Genomic DNA, 18,441 nt, shown 5'->3' on the forward strand with positions numbered 1-18,441 from the left:
TTGAACCTTTAATCTTTACATTAGTAGCCAAGCATGTAACCTCTTAGGAGGTTACTACTATTTTTTGAGTCTTTACTATGTGCCAAAGGCTGTAGAGAGAATTTTGTATTCATGATCACCTTGTTTAACCTTTACATTAGCTCTAAGAGATACAAGTGTAAGGTTGACATGGGTCAGACTTGACTCAAAAGCAGCAGATTAAATGTTATTAGTATTGGTACAGACTTATTTTAGTATACAAAATAATACTATTTTATCATTACATAACACAGAAACAACTTTTTTTCCCAGAGATAATTCCAGTGTCTATACTGCAAGAGCCTGTTTGAATATTGCTTCCATTACTGGTTTCTAGACCTTAGGAAGTTTCACTGGGTTTAAGGGAGAACCACAAAGAAATGTTTGTGGAGAACCAAAGAAAATGAAATTTAATCCCAAAGGTGAAAGCAGTTACTTGCAGAGGATCCTGACTTACAGGTCCCTGTCTCCTCTGAGTGAAAAAAAAAAAAATAAATAAACCAAGTATTGTATACTAGCTGGAATGCTGGGCCGAGAGAATAAAGTTAAATATGTAACTGATTTCTGGGGAAATTGCCAGAGATGTACCTTAAAAACAGAATGTATTCCCACAAATTTGAGATGAAAATGGGATCATACTGTAAAGAATAAATAGAACCAGCAGGCCACTGATAGTTCTATAAGCTTGGGTATTAAATGCAATATGACAAACTTAGCCTACAGTTGGCATGTGGGAAATAGGTGTCAGTGTTAAAATAATGGTTCCTAATACAATTATGCCCAATAGCCTGTATTAAATTTCTTCCCATGTAAAACATTGCACTGTGCAAACTAAATTAAGCAACCACAAATGCCATTATATAAAACTGATGTATAAGCTGAGTGAAACCAACATTAATATTATCAGTAATGCTGACATTAATAAGAAGAATGGAAAAATGGCCTTTACTCTCTGGGAACAGCATCGTAAAACCTGTTTTAAAAACAGAAAAATAAATTTTTACATCCTAAACAGCTTTCCCAGGAAGTGAGGCCTGAGGGGGAACAGCAGTGGCACATTTGTCCAGTGTGATATTGGGAAATGTTCCCATCTGGCTTTCAGCCGTAGAAGGTATACATCTTTCCACAACTCTGAAATACCTTATTTAGTTTTGCCTTCAGGCCGTGTCCCAACCACTTATCACTAAGGAAAATTAAACATCCTGAAGGGTAGATTCTACAATGAGGACAATGAATCTGGCATAATTTGCGGCAGTCATATTCATGGATCTCGAGTGCAGCAATGATGACATTCAAACCAATGTGATCTCATTATTAAATGAAGGTTGTTTATGTTCTAGTTTACTTCTTCCCAAAGATTATTTTTTTTCCCCTTCAAAAGCAAGGTTGGCATGAATTCCTTATTCCCCAGAGAGGAATGAGTGTTAGGTCAGCTGGAACAAAAGCATGGAAGCTGTCATATTTAAAGCATTAAACATCATCACACATATTACTTCTCAAGGTGCACCATATACATCAACCCAAAGCTGATTAGCACATGTATAACTGACTCTTCAGAGAGACATCAATCCAGAATCTACATGAAAGACAGGATCTTTTTTATACTGTACCACCATATTACTTCCAAACTCTCTATGACAATGAGAATTGCCCCATGCTTCTGTGTCTTTCTACATGTTATCTGTTTATATCCTTTGCTCTAATGCTACCCTATGTTGCCTATGTTACTCTGTCTTCAGTTATGTTTGTCTAGCTATTCATTCATTCATTTATTCATTCAACAATTATGTCAAGTCAAGTTCCATGCCAAATGCTGATGAACAACATCTCAAAGACCTTAGAGAGTAGGTAAGGAAACACAGAAAATTCATACATGAGAGGGAAAAGAATAAAAGCCTTAACTAAGTCATTATGAGAATAAATGCAAATGGGATTCAAAGAAGATAGAGGCCTACATGAGCTGAAGAATGAGAGAAGACCCATCGCTGTATGAATTTCTTGAGATCTGGGGCAAAGCACTAATGCTCTAGAATGTCCCTTAGTTTAATCAACCTCTTCTGCTCTCAAAAATCACGTCCACACATACACGCACACACATACATCTTGCTTAGTATTGAGTTGTTTAGTATTAGGGGAAATTATAGGCACTGTCTCTCAAGTTAAGATGAGTTTATGAGCTCTGGAAATTCTTTCTTTATATTGTAGCTTTAAGCAGCATGCATAGAATCCTGTTGTCTGATTTTGTTTTATTCTCCAAGCAATAGTCTCCTTTGAAAGATATTAAGAGTTGGCATAATGGGAGGTCTGTCTGGCTTGGGGTAAATTTTAAAAAGAAACACCACCACCATTTGTTCTAACCTTAGACTTACTCTTTAATAAACATACAGTCTTAGGTAGGACCCTTCCTACTTCAGTCCTTGGTCAATTGTTCTGATATAAAGTAATCCACTAAAGGCAACATTCTAAACCTCCATCTGTGGTTTCCTAAGAAGTAGCAATGTTTTCAGGCATTCTGGATGTACCTGTGACACATCTTGATGCACCAACTAAAATCTCTTTGCCTTTTATTAGTTCAGTGAAATCACACAACTATTCCTATGAAGCCCAGAGTCTCTGTCAGATTTTGATTTGTAAAATATCCTTGATTAGAAAACAATGTTTGTTGTTATGTTGTTGTGTGCCATCAAATCGCTTGCAACTCATAATTTGTATTCAGTAGGTCCAATTTGTTTGACTGAAAAAACTGTTAATGGTTGGAGAACACAGGTACATAAAGCTGCTGGTTAGGAGTCAGTTGCTTTCAATTTCCCTCTCATTTTTATGCATCCTTGTCTCCCTTTCCTTACACGACCATAACAATCTACCAAAACAGGGACAGAAGTTAGGAACAGAAGCCTATTCCTTCACTGTTCTAAACACTGAGGTCCAAAGTTAGGCTACCAGCCATGTTGATATCTTTGAAAGCTGTGACAAAAGAACTGTTTTGTCTCTCTCTCCTCACTTCCTGGGTGTCTGCTGGCCACCCTGGTGTTCACTTTGCTGCTTGTACCCACACATATTTTCCCACTCTGTGTGTGTGTGTGTGTGTGTGTGTGTGTGTGTGTGTGTGTAAGAGACAGACAGACTCTCCCGAGATATTAGGTAGGGCTAGCACCCACCTTCTTCCAATATGATTGAACTGATAATGCTTACAAAGATATTTCCCCAAACCAAGTTACACTCATAAAACACAGGGGTTAGGAATTCACCGTGAATTAAACCATTTAATTCACCATAGCCTCAAAGACTAAAGCTGCATTGAAATTATCTTATGATGATTTGATAAGCATATGGGCATTTTTAGCAGTTTGCAGTCTCCTCAGATACATACTAACAAAAACACAAATGAAATCTTGCATTAGTTGGAAACTGAGGGACCTAAGTACTACCAGACACAACAGCAAGTTTATTTATCGACATAAGGGTCAGCATTGTTTCTTCAAGACTGAAAAGGTGCCATCTTTTTATAAATTGTGAGAAGGCTTAACTGAGATCATTTATGTCCCCACATAGGGCATTGTTGTTGTTGTTGTGTACCGTAGAGTTGGAATAGTCTCATAGCTGACCCTCCGGCAGTTTTTCAGATGCATTTAATCACATGGGAGGAGACTGCCCATCCTTCTCGCATGAAGCAGCTGGTGATCTCGAACTGTGTACCTTCAGGAATTTCAGCACAGCTTCTTGCCACGAGGATTATTTGTGTGAATTCCTATCACTTCATAATAAAATTATTTACTGTTAATGGCACACAGTGTTTGTCAGACTGACAGACAAGAAGGGACAGAGTTTTGGGCATTTTTCCTTTATAGATACTTCTGCTGTTAGAATGCAAATAAACATAGTAGACATCAGCTTTTCCTTCTTAAGGAGCTCCCCCTTCCCTGGCTCACTGCTTGATTAAATAACTTGCTTACAGTCTATTTGAAAATCTTTTTATCATAATGATTTTGATGTTACATTCTCTCTCTGCCCATTTTAATTTAAACCTTCTTCTGTATATTTATGAGATATTATTTTATTATGGACACAGGAAGTTCAGGGCTTTTGTGCTGTTTACCTGCCTTGCTGTTTGCAAATGTTGAGTGGAAGAGATGCATGCCTAAGGGAGCAATCCTATTTCCTATAATTCTTTTAGAAGCACTTTCCCTGTTTCTTCATTCCCCATGTTTCCTGTTACACACTGAAAATTAGCAGCATCCCACTCTCATAGGAAGTAAAAAAATCAAAGCTTTTTATAAGACTGAGGAGTAGGATCTAAGCCTCTCAAGGCCCAGGAGGCTGGGAAGCACCTCTGTTTCTCTTCGTCTCTTCTATTCTCTCTGATCTCCCCTGTGAGACTTCATTCAATTCTGCATCACACATTTAAAAAGAGATTGTGATAGATCACAGCCAAGATCCGTAGAAGAATGACCAAGAAGCTTATCCCTACTCCATATGATTGAAGGGGACAGAACAAGGACCAGAGACTAGAAACCACAGACATTATTCTTCAGTCTAACCTAGAACCAAGGCATGGCCATCCAAGAGTGAGTTCCTTAGCAGGTAGTTCTTTTGATTGAAATTATCCCAGCAAAGAGAAGTTTTGAATAACAGTTAGGAAGCTACTGCTGAGATCGCTCTGTGCTTATTGTAGGAATCATTTCTTCTATATAATTCAATTTTTTTCGGACTCAGTATACTCCCCTTGGCTTCTTACTAACACCAAACTCTTGTTTTCCCAGGGAGATGAATAAGCGTCTAACGGAAGAACAAGCCAAGAAAACCTACGATCGAGCAATTAAGTTAGAACAAGAATTTGGTGAATATTTTACAGGTAAGTTCATCTACCCTTGTATTGTAAAACAGGGGATGAACTGCCACATTTAGGAAGGAGATGGCTGCAGGCCTGGTAGACCAAGGCTCTGAAACTTTCCTGTTGAGAATCACTGATACCTATTTCATGGGTAGGGAACATCCCTCTGCTTCAGTCATTTGATTCAGAACTCCGGATTTAGGAGCAGTCAGCTTCCAGGTTTTCCATTGGTTCTATAAAATTGTCCCCTTTTCCATGAGTACAGAAGAACTGGATAGTGCCCTGGCACAATTGTTTTTGTGTACAGTCGAGGCAGAACTGACCCAAAGCTGACCCTCTTGTGGGTTTTCAGAGGCATTTAATCTCACAGGAAGAACTTACCCATCCTTCTTCAGAGCAGCTGGCGGATTTGAACCATGTGCCTTCAGGATTGTAGTGCAGCTTCTTGCCAGTAGGCCACCAAAGCTCCCCCTTAGTAGCTACAAAGTCCTTCAATAAATCGTGATCAAGAGCGGAAAATATGGAACATAACTTAAAATTCTAGAGTTTCTAGAGCCAAGGGGGCTGATTCAACCTCTAGAACTATTGTCCTGATATAATCTTTAATATTTAAACCAAAAAATGTCCCTTGACTATTCTTAAAACAAAAGTGTGGCTTAACTAGTGAGGAAAAAAAAAGTCTATCTTGAACATGATGCACTTTTAAGAATTTATACCAGGAAGTGACTGAGAGGACAGCATAATGGCTCCACCAACCCCAAGCCTGGCTACCAGTGACTCTGGGAAGGTGGACGAGCTATTCAATGTGAAGAATACCATCTACATTGACAGCTACCAGAAGTGCATTAACAAGGTGCAGCAAGCGAAGCCTTTTAGTCCAGAGAGAAACATTCAGTGGGATGTCTCCCTGTACTGAGTATACCTTGCACAGAGGTAGTATGACATGGTGCTGAAAGAAATCAAGGCCTTATTGGCCCTAGAGCTGCAGGCTGTGTGCGTGTTCACCAAGTACCTTGCCAGAGAGGGCCAGAAGGATATAACCAAGGTGGACCTGGACCAGGAGAAGAGCTGTAATGTGGACATGAAAACACCATCTTCCTGTTGATAGCCCCCTCCATCTATTTGTATGGCAGAAACCCAGACACCACACTGCGGGCCCTCACCAGGGTGACAGGCTTGAGTACTTGACCATGGTGGTGCAGATCTTGGTGAAGCCGGATATTTCCTAGAAAGAGCTGAGGAAGTGCAGGAGCAAGAGGAGGATCCCACTCTCACCTTGCTGGCCACCGCCTTGGGTCAGTCTGGCTGTCAGTGGTGACAAGCTGCAGGACATATACTACCCTTTCAGAAGCTGGCCAACAAGTGCTGTCCAACCTGCTGTTGATCAATAAGCCAAGCCGCCTATCACATGGCCTATGGGGCACTGGGAAGATGCCAAGGGCAGCGGCAGGAAGTGCTGGGAAAAAATAGTGGCCACCTGGAAACACTGATTAACCTCATTTTCTTGGACAAGCTTTCCAAGGTGACCAATCGCTACCTGTAACAACTGAAGAATTCCCATACATCCCAACCATTCATCAAGGAGAATGACTTTGACCAGCTTGTCCTGCAATATATGCCTCCATCACATGAGGCTGGCCTGACTCCAACTGCATCCATACGTCCATCCAGCCATCACCTACCACTTCTCAGCAGAGCCTAAAAGCCTGGTTCCAACAGCCCCATCTCCCACCAATAAAAACACCTGACTGGGATGCCAAACTCAACACCCAACTACAAAAAGAAAAAGAATCTATATGCGACCAAATTGACAATAATAACTCAACATATCAGATAAGAACCCTTAGTAGCAATGAGTTCATATTGACAAGGATGAAACAAGTCAGAAAATAATGGTTATACGACTTGAAGAATGTAATCAATGTCATTATATTCATATAGATATGGTTGGATCTGTGTATGTTTTGCTGTATATTTTCTCAAAACAACAAAATAAAAAAAAATTTCAAGAAAATACCTAAAATGGCAGAAAATACTTAAATATTTCTCACAATTAAGGCAGATGGAGCTTTATATTTCTTGGGATACTGACCATATTCTTAGCATGCATTAGCCTTTAAGATAAAATATCAATTTACTAGATCTCCTAAGAATAAAACAATCAACACTCTTAACATCAGCAGTCAGGAAATCAAAAGACCAATTGCATTGGGAAAATCTGCTGTCAGGGACGTCTCCAGAATACTGAAAAGTAATGTCAGTCTAGAGGCTAAGGTGCACCTAATCCAGTCTTCCCAATTACTTGTCATGCTTCAGAGAGTTGGATGATGACTAAGGGTTACAGAAGAAGCAGTGATGTCTTGAACAAACCATGGACTGCCAAGAAAACAAATAAGTCTGTTTGGGAGAGGGTGAAACCAAGTCTCTCATTGGGGGCTAGGATTTTGAAGCTACATCTTACATACTTTGGGCCAGGAAAGAATTGTCCTTGGAGAAAGACATCATGCTTGGAAGAGTGGAGGGACAGTGCAGAAGAGGAAAACCCCAGATGTGAAGGATTGATACAGTGACTGGGACAGTGGGGGCTGGTGTGTTGGAATTAGTGAGACTGTCTCTGGACAAGGAGAGAGTACAGAGCTGCTATACATAGGGTTGCTATGGGTTGCAGGTGTCTCGACAACACATAACAGCAAAAACATTAAGGTTTCTTCAGAGTATTGATAAAATGGCAGCATGAAAAGGTCCAGTCTAATCGGGAACTCTGGTACCCTCGTGGTAAGAATGGTACTGAAATCCCAAACGTACTCAGTTTAAATCCACTAGATGCTCCCCAGAAAGACAGGCAGTCTCCTTCTGTATGATTTATGGTCTCTGAAAATCTGCTCATGGGTCAGCTATGAGTCAGTTCTGACTTGATGACACAGAACAACAAAATTAAAGAGATACTGCTGAACTATCTCTAATTATTAAGGCAAAGTGTAGGTTTTTATACCTAATTAAACTATCTCTATGATATCATCAGACAACTTAAAAAAAAAAGAAAGCTGGAGACTAAAGTGAACAGAGTTCAAAGCAGCTCTCCAGATAAATAGTATCAAGACCATCATTTTCTCCTTAAGCCATTTGTAGGTCTCTCTAATCTCAATGAAAAAGTATTTTTTCCATTTTATTATTATTTTATTATTTCTTAGAAACAAAATCTGGTGAAGAGAGAAACATTTTTTTCTAGTGACTATCTTTGTGTTCTCTTATATACTTTCATTGGATACTGATTAAATCTGTCAAGTAATAAAATTTTACAGGGCTTGCCTTATAACTACATACTCAGAGTTCTAAACAAGAACTTAATCTTGAACTATCATTAGGTGAAATTAGCTGTTTTATCTTAGAATATGGAAAAAGCTAGTGATTTAATAGTTTGTAACTATGCTGAATCAATCAATATTAAATAAAGCTTCTATCAATAACAAAGATATGAATTATGTTTTCTCCATAAGCATAACTATACAGTAAAATTAACAAACAACATATTTTGACCAGTGGGCTATATTCAGGAATATAATACAATAATCAATATATCCTGAAGATTATTTTTGAAGATTTAACACTGGTTTCAGTCCCAACTCAGTAGGTTTATATGTAAGCCCTATAGACATTAAGTATAATATGGTTTTCTAACTACTAACGAGGATTTTTTGTTTTGTTTTCCAAAAAGGAGAAATAATATGATTAAACATACTTGAGTGATTTAATACTTTAGGTAAAACAGAATTTAATAGTTTGTTTATATTCCTTAGGAATATTGATCATGTCATTGATATGCATTAAATACAATATCTATCAGATTTTCCCATTATTTTTTACAGCATATTCTTCCCATTTAATTTTTTCTCATTCTTCCATTGTTGCACATTTTCCTCCCTGCCCAACCCTTCCCCCAGTTCATTTTTCTCTTTGAAGAAAGAAAAAAAAATGCTTTCATTGCTATACAATCCCCGCTCCCCAAAGTCCACAGTCCACTTTACTATCATTTCTTTTTCTGGAATCTTGCCATGAAAATAATGCCTAATTATATATTCCTTTTAAAGAGTTCTCTCCCTCAGTTGTTTCAATGAAGTACACATTATTTATCCACTCTTTTCTTAGGTTCCCCCAAACCCCAATGTCAGTACCGCTTTACAACAGTGGCACTATGCACTATTCTTCCTTTTGTGACTGAGATAATTCACTCAGCATAATGTCCTCCAGAGTCACCCATTTTGTATAATATTTCATGAGTTCCTTGTTTTCCAATGCAGCATAGTATTCCATTGTGTGAATATACCACAGTTTCTCTAGCCATTTGTTTGTTGATGGGCACTTGGGTTGTTTCCAACTCTTTGTCATTGTGAACAAAGCAGCAATAAACATGGGTGTGTATATATCTGCTTGTGTGGCAGTTCTGGTTTCTTTAGGGTATATTCCCAGTAGTGGAATTGCTGGGTCAAATGATATCTCTATTTGCAACTTTTTGAAAAAGTACCATACTGCCTTCCATAGTGGTTGCACCTTTTTTGCACTCCTACCAACAGTAAATAAGGGTTCCAGTTTCCCCATAACCTCGCCAACATTTGTTGTTTGCTGCTCTGTTGAATTTTGCTATTCTTACAAGGGTGAGATTATTTCTCGTAGTTGTTTTGATTTGCATCTCTCTTAGAGCTAGGGATTTTGAACATTTCTTCATGTGTTTGTTCACCATCTGAATGTCTTCTTTAGTCAAGTGTCTGTTCGTATACTTGTTTACCTTTATCTTATTGGTGCTCTCTTGTATTCTATAAATTCTAGATATAAGTCCCTTATCAAATATGTCATTGTCAAATATTCTTTTGACAATCAGTCTGTGGCTTCCTTGTTGGAGAAGTTTTTGGATGTGCATAGAGATTTGATTCTTAGGAGGTCCCATTCATCTACTTTATCCTCTCTTGTTTGTAGGAATTTATCAGATTTCTTAAGAATAAAATAGGTCCCCTATTAAAGTTTCTTCTGAATGCTGATAAAATGGCAGCATCAACAAGCCCAGAATCCTGACTTTCCCATCAAGGAAAGCAATAAAACAAACAAACAAGACTAAAAAAAAAAATCTGTATTTAACTCTGTAACAACACTGAAACAGTAAATAAAGGATATAAAAGGTTTTGCAAACTACAACAAAGATCAATTTCAAATAGCAGAAAAATTACCTTTTTCACTTCCCCTTCCTCTCTCCCTCTTTCTGTATCTGTGGCCTCACTTGACTCCCAGCTATCTTATAACCTAAAAAGTGTTCAAGTCTAATATTAAGTATAACAAATCTTGCTGGCTGACTACTCAAGGTGTATGGTCTCACCAGCCTGAAAGATTAGGTAGGTCTTTAATCTGGTCCAAATTGGAGTTTTGCTGATCCTCGGAGAAAGTGTTAAGCAAAGACTTAAGGCTATACCAATCTGAGAAAAAACTGATCAGTTAATATTCTCTGATGGATCTGAATGATTTTTGAAGGACTGAAATCATGGCCTTTCTTGAACCAAAGCTTCCACAGACAGGGCAGATGTGAGTAAAAACTGAAGTCTGTGTCTGGCTGAAGATAAATTGATAGGTATATTTTTTTTAATCAATCTGGGAAGTGCCAAGAAGACTGATATCTTGCTCTGGTCTGAACTGTAACTCTCAGAGCGTAGTGAACATTAAGTAAAAACTAGTAACTGTGCTTGCCTAAGAATCTCTTGAAGAACTATATACTTTCTGAAATACCAGTTATGGGGGGTGAGGACCAGAAAATGATGGTCCAATTGAAAGAATAAGATGAAGAGAGAGTTGTTTCTGTGGGAACTCAGGTAGTGGGCAGAGTCAAGAATCCATTACATCATGAAACATTCCCAAAGAACTAAAGGAAAATACAAAGAAATCAAGAAAATAATATGTCAACAAAGCAAAAATACAAATAATAGTTTTTGTTGTTGTTATGTGCCATCGAGTCAAATGTGACTCATAGCAATCCTATATGCAACAGCTCTGAACCCTGCTCTATCCTGTACTAATCTTATTGTCTCTGACACACCTACTCCCATAACCCCAATCACTGAATCCCTCTCCAAGGACTGGTCCCTCCTTGCAACATGCCCAAAGTATGTCAGATGAAGATAATGATAGAAACACTCTAAAAACGAAGTTAAACAAGTACTATCACTAAAAGATAGGATAGCTAATGTAAAAAAACTTACTGACAGGGCATAAGAGCAGAACTGAGTTGGAAGAAGCAAGAATTGCTTAACTAGAGGACAAGGCATTGAAATTCCAGAAATGCTGAACATAGAAATTCCATATGGCCCATCTATTATACTGCTTGGAATATACCCTGAAAAAATTAGAACTGAGGCACAAACAGAGACTTGTACACTAATGTTCATAGCAGCGTTATTGACCATCACAAGAACATGGAAACAGCCCAAATGTCCAACCACAATTGAATGTATTGAGAAATTATGGTGCATTCATACAATGGAATACTATGCAGCATGCAGGAGCAATGGTTTTGAAAATCACTACCTAACTAGGGAGGGACTGGAGAACATTATGCTAAGTACACTAACTCAGTCCAATAAAGACAAATACTGTGTAAGACCATTACTGTAGAAATAGAAAGATAACTAGTAAAATGTGTATAAGAGGAGAAGGGTAGGAGCAGAGGGGTAAGGATGGGCAGGGTAGTAATTATAGGGCTGTACAATCTAATGGGTAGAGGGATGGGTGGGTGAAGGAAATGGGAAAGATAGAGTGTGAAAAACAATGCATACAAAATTTGTAAGTAAAGAAGTATAAAATAAAAATTTTATTTAAAAGGAAAAAGACAATGAAAAGTTCTTTCTCTCCTTTTATGATGACAGCATCCTGAAAGGGTTCACTCCTGTCCTTCTAGCTGTCCTTTCTTTTTCACTTTAAATCTTTTGCATGGCCCACCTTTCACTAGCTATGCCTGTCTTATTGGATTAATTAATTATGGAACATTCACACAATATAAATACTATGCAGCACGTAGGAGCAATAACTTTGTAAATTATTGCCTAACTTAGGAGGGACTGGAGACCATTATGCTGAGTGAACTCAGTCTCACAAGGATAAATATTGCATAAGACCGTTATTGTAAAATGAGTATAAGGATCCAGGAGGAGTGGGAGAGGCTGGAAGCAGAGGGATGTGGATGTACAGGGGGAAGAGGGGATCAATAATTGGATTATACAATTTCATGGGTGGGGGGTTGAGTGAAATTGAAAGAATTTCTTTGAATTTGTATTAGAATTTTGTAAATAAACTAGTGAAATAAAGTTTTAAAAAGTGAACAAAAGCCATGGAATCACTGTACCAAAAAGAATTTGCTGACACAGAACTGTTTCAGGAAGGAGCATATGATCAAGAACCAATGGTAATGAAAAAATTCAAGCTGCTCTGAAGCAAATGGCAAAAAATAAGTCCCCAGGAACTGGTAGAATACCAGCTAATATATGCAGCTTTGGGTGTGCTCACGGGATTATGCAATGAAATCTGTAGGACAGCTACCTGACAAACTCACAGGAAACAATCCCTATTTGTTCCCATTCCCAAAAAAGGTAATCCAACAGAATGTGGAAATTATTGAACAATATCACTAATATCACATGCAAGCAAAATCTTGCAGAAGATTACCAAAAAAATTACTAGAACATTACATGTACAGAGAACTACCAGAACCTATACCTAGACCAAGAAGCTGTTGTCCACACAGAGCAAAGGAACACAGCATGGTTAAAAATCAAGAAAAGAATGAATCAGGGATATGTACTCTCTCCATACCTTTACAACCTATATGCTGAACAGACTGGACTTTATAAAGAAGAATGTGATGTTAGGAATGGAAGAAAATTCATCAACAGCCTGTATTAATACAGGTATCACAACCTTGCTCACCAAAACTGAAGACAACTTGAAGAATTTCCTGCGGAAAATCTAGAACAATAGCCTTCAGTATGGATTGCACCTCAGTGTCACAAAAACAAAAATCTTTACCACTAGGTCAATAAGTAGCACCATGATAGATGGAGAAAAGATTGGAGTTGTTAACAATTTCATCTTGCTTGGATCCACAATCAAAACCGTTGGCATCAGCAGTCAGGAAATCAAAAGACTAGTTGCACAGGAAAAATCTACCTTCAGAGACCTCTCCAGAGTGCTAAAGAGAAACAGTGTCTTTCTAAAGACTATGGGGAATCTGATCCAGACGATGTTCTTCTTAATTGCTTGTTATGCATCTGAGAGGTGAACAATGACCAAAGATGATGGAAGAATTGATGTGTTTGAGCTGTGATGCTGGGGAAGAGTACTGAACATATCATGGACTGCCAAGAGAGCAAACAGGTCCATCTAGGAGAGCATGAAACCAGACAGCTCCTTGGAGACAAGGATCTTGAAACTCCATCTTACATACTTTTGGCATGTTGTCATGAGGTGACAGTCCTTAGAGAAAAAATTACGCTTGGAAGAGTGGATACTTGGCACAAGAAAGACCCTTTCCTGGATGAGATGGACTGAAACAGTAACTGTGGCAATAGGGAGGAGTGCCAGAGACAGGGAAGGTGGCTCAGGATAGGGCAGAGTTCTGGGCCATTGTTCATAGAGTCACTATAAGTCGTAGTTGTCACATAATAGCTACAACAATAAATGGAAAGACAGTCTAAGGTCATGGATTGGAAGATGGATGATGATGAAGATGATGATAATGACGATGATGATGATGATGATGATGTCAGCACTACCCATTTTGATCTGTAGATTAAACATGAGCCCTATCAAAATCTCAACTTTTTTTACAGAAACAAAAAATCCAATCTTCAACTTCATGTGTAACTAGATGGTGTCCTAAATAGTCAAAGCAATTTTGGAAAATAGGAACAAAGTAGGAGGACTCATGTTTCCCTATTTCAAAATATACTTCAAAGCTACAGTAATCAAAACAGTCTGGTATTGGTGCAATTACATATATGAGTGAATGCATGAACTAGTACGTCACATGGATAGCTCTATAGGACATTATGTATAAAATTAAATAAGTCATGTTGTGAAAGAAGTCAGGTTTCAGGAAAAGATGGGAAGGGAGAACAGGAAAAGAATGGATAGACAATGAACAATGGGACAGACTAGGTAAAGGAGAGATCAAAATGAAATTAATGAATTATAAGACATATGTGTAATGTAGTTAACAATCAAGAACATGACATGCATAACTTACAAAATTAGGAGAGGGAGGGGAGAGACTGAGGAAAAGTTAACACACAGATAGAAATAATCATGGAGGGGTGGTAGGGATAGTAAGGAAGGGAAGGGGAGGAGATATTAGTGGCTGGATGGTTATGGTGAAGGGAAATTGCAGGTACAGTGAGCTTTCAATGAGATGTTATAAATAGTGACATTATACAATTATCAGTAATGCTATAAAATGAAATATGTATGAGTAAATTAAAATACATTTTTAAAAAGTAAGCAAAAGATGTAAGACATTTTACCAAAGAAAATATACAAATAAAATAAAGATGCTAATAACATTTTGGGATGGGAGTGTCAGAGACAGTGCGATTGTCACAGGACAGAGCGGAGTTTAGGGCTGTTGTACAAAGGGTCGCTATGAGTCGCAGGTGACTCAATGGCACATAACAACAACAACAACAACAATAACATTAATTATTAAGTAAATAATGAGGAAGCCATAATGAAATAACAATTCCTTTCCATTAGGATGTCTATGATCAGAAAACTGGAAAACAACAACTATTGGCAAGAATATTGAAAAATTTGAACACCCCATTGTTAGTTGGATTATAAAACAGTATAGACCTTTCAGAAACAGTTCAGCAGTTACTCAGAGAGTTAAAAATCACCACATAGCACAAAAATTCTACTCCTATTTATATAACCATGAAAATGGAAAGCAGGAATATTAAAAAACCTTGACACCAATGTTCATTGCAGCATGATTCACAATAACCAAAAGGTAGAAATAACCTAAATGTCTATAAATAGGTGAATGGATAAAAACAATATGGAATTTATATACAAGGGCACTCTAATGGCCTAGTGGTAAGTAGCTGTGTTGCAATCCCAAAGGCACATGGTTCAAAACCATCAGCTGCTCTGCAAGAGAAGGATGGGCAATCTCTCCCATGCGATTAAATGCCTCTGAAAACCCAAGAGAGGGTCAGCTATGAATTGGTTCAGACTCTCTGGTACACAACAATAACACAACTCAGCAACCATAATGTGAGATGATGTTCTACTATGTGTTACAGCATAGATGAGCCCTGAAAACATTATGCTGAGTGGGATAAGCCAGTCACAAGAGAACAAATATTGTATGATCACACTTACATGAAATATCTAGAACATGAAAATATATAGAGACAGAAGTTACAAAGAAAAGAACAAAAGAAACACCCTTGGTACCAGGAGCCAAGAAATCAAAATCATAATTGCATTGGGAGCAATTATGTCAGTGTAGAAACTAAAGTGTGCCTGATCCAGGCCATGGTCTTTTCAATTACCTGCTATGTATCAGAGACCTGAAAAATGACTAAGGATGTCAGAAGAGGAATTGAGTTGTGATTCTGGAGAAGAATATTGAATATAACATAGACTGTTAGAGCAAACAGGTTCATCCTAGAGAGGGTGAAATCAGGCTGCTCTTTGGAGGCAAGGATTTTGAAGCTCTGTCTAACATAGTTTGGGAATGTTGTAAAGAGAGACCACTCCCTTGGAAAGGGACATCTTGCTTGGAAGGGTGAAGGGGGCGCACGAGAGAAAGACTCTAGATGAGATGGATTGACTCAGTGAGTAGGGTATTGGGGGTAAGTGTGTCAGAGACAATGAAGTTGGCTCAAGATAGAGCATGGTTCAGAGCTATTGTACATAGGGTCGCTATGAGTCACAAGCAACTCGGTGTCATATAACAAGAACTACAGACAAGCATGCACAAAGTATAAAAACTGTAATGCATTGTGACAAATCTAAGATATGCATTAAAAGCATTTTAAAAATTATTATTATGACTCTGCACAAATGAGTTTTCTGGCTTTTTTTCTTAGAAATAATAAGAAATAGTAAACTTCTTTTTGGTTTTTTTAATTTAAATTTATTATTAACTTCAGTAAAAATTTACAGAGATTGGATTTCCATTTATTCATCTGTTGCACTTTTCTCCCCTCCCAACTCTCCCTCCCAGAACACTACCTTCTTGGAAAAGTAAAAGAAATATTCTTTCATTGTTTTACAAACCCTCCCCCAGGTCCACTCCACCATGTAGCCTTTGCTCTAGACTCCTGTCATGACAAAAATACCTAATCACATATCCCTTTAAAATCGTTTTCTCCCTCATCTGTTTCAATGCAGTATACTTCATTGAACCCATCTTTCTCAGTCTCTCCCCAACCCCAAGGTCAGTCCTGTTTTACAACAGTGACACCATGCGGTATTTGTCCTTTTGTGACTGAAATACTTCACTCAGCATAATGTCCTCCAGAGTCACCCATTTTGAATAATATTTCATGAGTTCCTTGTTTTTCAATGCAGCATAGTATTCCATTGTGTGAATATACCACAGCTTCTCTAATCCATTCATTTGTTGACGGGCACTTAGTTGTTTCCAACTCCTTGCTATTGTGAACAAAGCCATGATAAACATGGGTGTGCATATATTTGCTTGGATATCAGTTATGGTCTCTTTGGGGTATATTCCCAGCAGTGGAATTGCTGGGTCAAATGATATCTTTATTTTCAACTTTATGAGAAAGCGCCATACTGCCTTCCACAGTGGTTGCAACATTTTACACTCCCACCAACAGTGAATAAGGGTTCCAGTTTCTCCACTACCTCACCAGCATTTGTTGCTTGCTGTTCTGTTAAATTTTGCTGTTCTTTCTGGGGTGAGATGATGTCTCATAGTTGTTTTAAAAATACTAAACTTCTTGATGAGTTGTCATGAGTTTCTGGTGTATGAGTAACATTTATTTCACCACTTAGAAAATTTCCTAACTCAGAATGTGTTTACTTTCTTAACAGCTATTGTCCAAGGCGACACCTTAGAAGATATTTATAACCAATGCAAGCTTGTTATTGAAGAGCAATCTGGGCCTTTCATCTGGATCCCCTCAAAGGAAAAGTTATAAATTAGCTACTGCACCTCTGATGACAGAAGAGCATTTAGAAGAACAAAATATATATAATATACTACTTGGAGGCTTTTATGTTTTTGTTGCATTTTATGTTTTTGCAGTCAATGTGAATTCTTATGAATGTACAACACAAACTGTGTGAAGCCATGAAGGAAACAGAGGGGCCAAAGGGTGGGACAGAAAAGACAATGCAGTGCACAGGAAGGCTTCGGTTTGCTCAAAGTGCCAGGTGTAGGGATGAACCTCTGACAGGCTTTGTGCCCAAGAGATGGGCAGCCTCCTCACCCCAGCAGATGTCCAGTGCTGATTTAGCTGCTGAGCTCTCTGTGTTTTTTGCTTTAAAGAAAAATTGCCAGCACTTGAACCTCACCAATCTTCCCATTACCCACATCTGTAATTGGTACACTTTGAATTTTATAACTATGCATATCCTTTGATTTCTTAACAAGAAAAAGAAAGGAGTCCTTTGGAGGTGGCATAGTATCAGGGAAAATATAGGGTGTGGTTTCCTTGACTGGCATCTGGAAAGACAAGCATCTTGTAAAATTTGCAAGAGTATGGAGGACTGACATTACCAAGAGGAGGGGAATCCACCTGGGATTAGCTTTATGATTGTTGATTGTCTATTTTGCCATTTATAAACTGAAAGAAGGCACTAAAGATGAGAATAATTTATACAATAAAATATATTAAATGTATACAAATGAATTTCTATAGGTTAAAAAAAAAGTTTTGTGAACTATTTTGTAAAGACTAATTAACCGAAAGACTAAATGTATGCACTCTCAGCAGATGATCAAATTCAAGGTCAACGTTGCACTCTCCCTTTTGTTGCCAATGATCCATTAAGAACACCCAAGTTACTCCCAAAGTCTGACAAAGACTTCGCCCTCACTTTCCTCCCATGATCTCCCTTCCATACAAGCTCTAACATGCCCATCGAGCACATTCTCCAATGAGTTTCCAATGTGGAAAGACTTTTGGAAGACTTCTGGTAAATACACAAACTCCTACAAATGATATTGAGGGGACTTTTTGCTTTTCTCTTGTTAAACCTGGGCCTGCTGTGCAAATAGTTTAATCACTTGCTCCTAGTTACATACATTCCTCAAAGGATCTTTTAGTATTTTGGCCAACCGTGAGCAAGCAATTAGCATTACTCTTCTTTTTTGTTTCACAGAGTAATTGAAGGTTCTGTAATAGTCAATGATGGTATTCAGCCATGAAAGATCTGTCCCAAGATACACAATACATAGATACTTTTTGAGGAAGAGATAGAAGAGGCCTATCCGGTTGGGGGACGAGGAGTGTAGACTTGTTTCTGCGTGCAGGGCAAAGAGAGAAAACTGCAAGGAAAAAACAAATACTTTGAGCTCAACCAAT

At 38.1% G+C, this 18,441-nt stretch overlaps 1 protein-coding gene and 1 pseudogene across 6 annotated transcripts in view; both read left to right on the forward strand.

Annotated features, from left to right (window-relative positions):
• The window catches only part of DLG2 (discs, large homolog 2 (Drosophila)), a 1,891,340-nt gene extending 1,873,562 nt beyond the window's left edge, over positions 1 to 17,778 (forward strand). For 2 of the 6 annotated variants that reach the window (XM_006895268.1, XM_006895269.1), the window contains 2 exons: positions 4,779 to 4,870; positions 16,946 to 17,052. In XM_006895268.1, coding sequence (XP_006895330.1) covers positions 4,779 to 4,870; positions 16,946 to 17,052 — 199 coding nt within the window. Of the gene's footprint in view, positions 1 to 4,778; positions 4,871 to 16,945 lie in introns of all 6 variants that reach the window. The other 4 variants (XM_006895272.1, XM_006895270.1, XM_006895271.1 and 1 more) reach the window with 4 other exon arrangements.
• On the forward strand, positions 5,592 to 6,551 carry LOC102853519 (annotated as a pseudogene).
• Positions 17,779 to 18,441: the final 663 nt, after the last annotated feature.

The sequence above is a fragment of the Elephantulus edwardii genome, unplaced genomic scaffold, assembly GCF_000299155.1.
Source record: "Elephantulus edwardii isolate Elephantulus edwardi_28Jun2011 unplaced genomic scaffold, EleEdw1.0 scaffold00163, whole genome shotgun sequence".
Classification (NCBI taxonomy): Eukaryota; Metazoa; Chordata; class Mammalia; order Macroscelidea; family Macroscelididae; genus Elephantulus; species Elephantulus edwardii.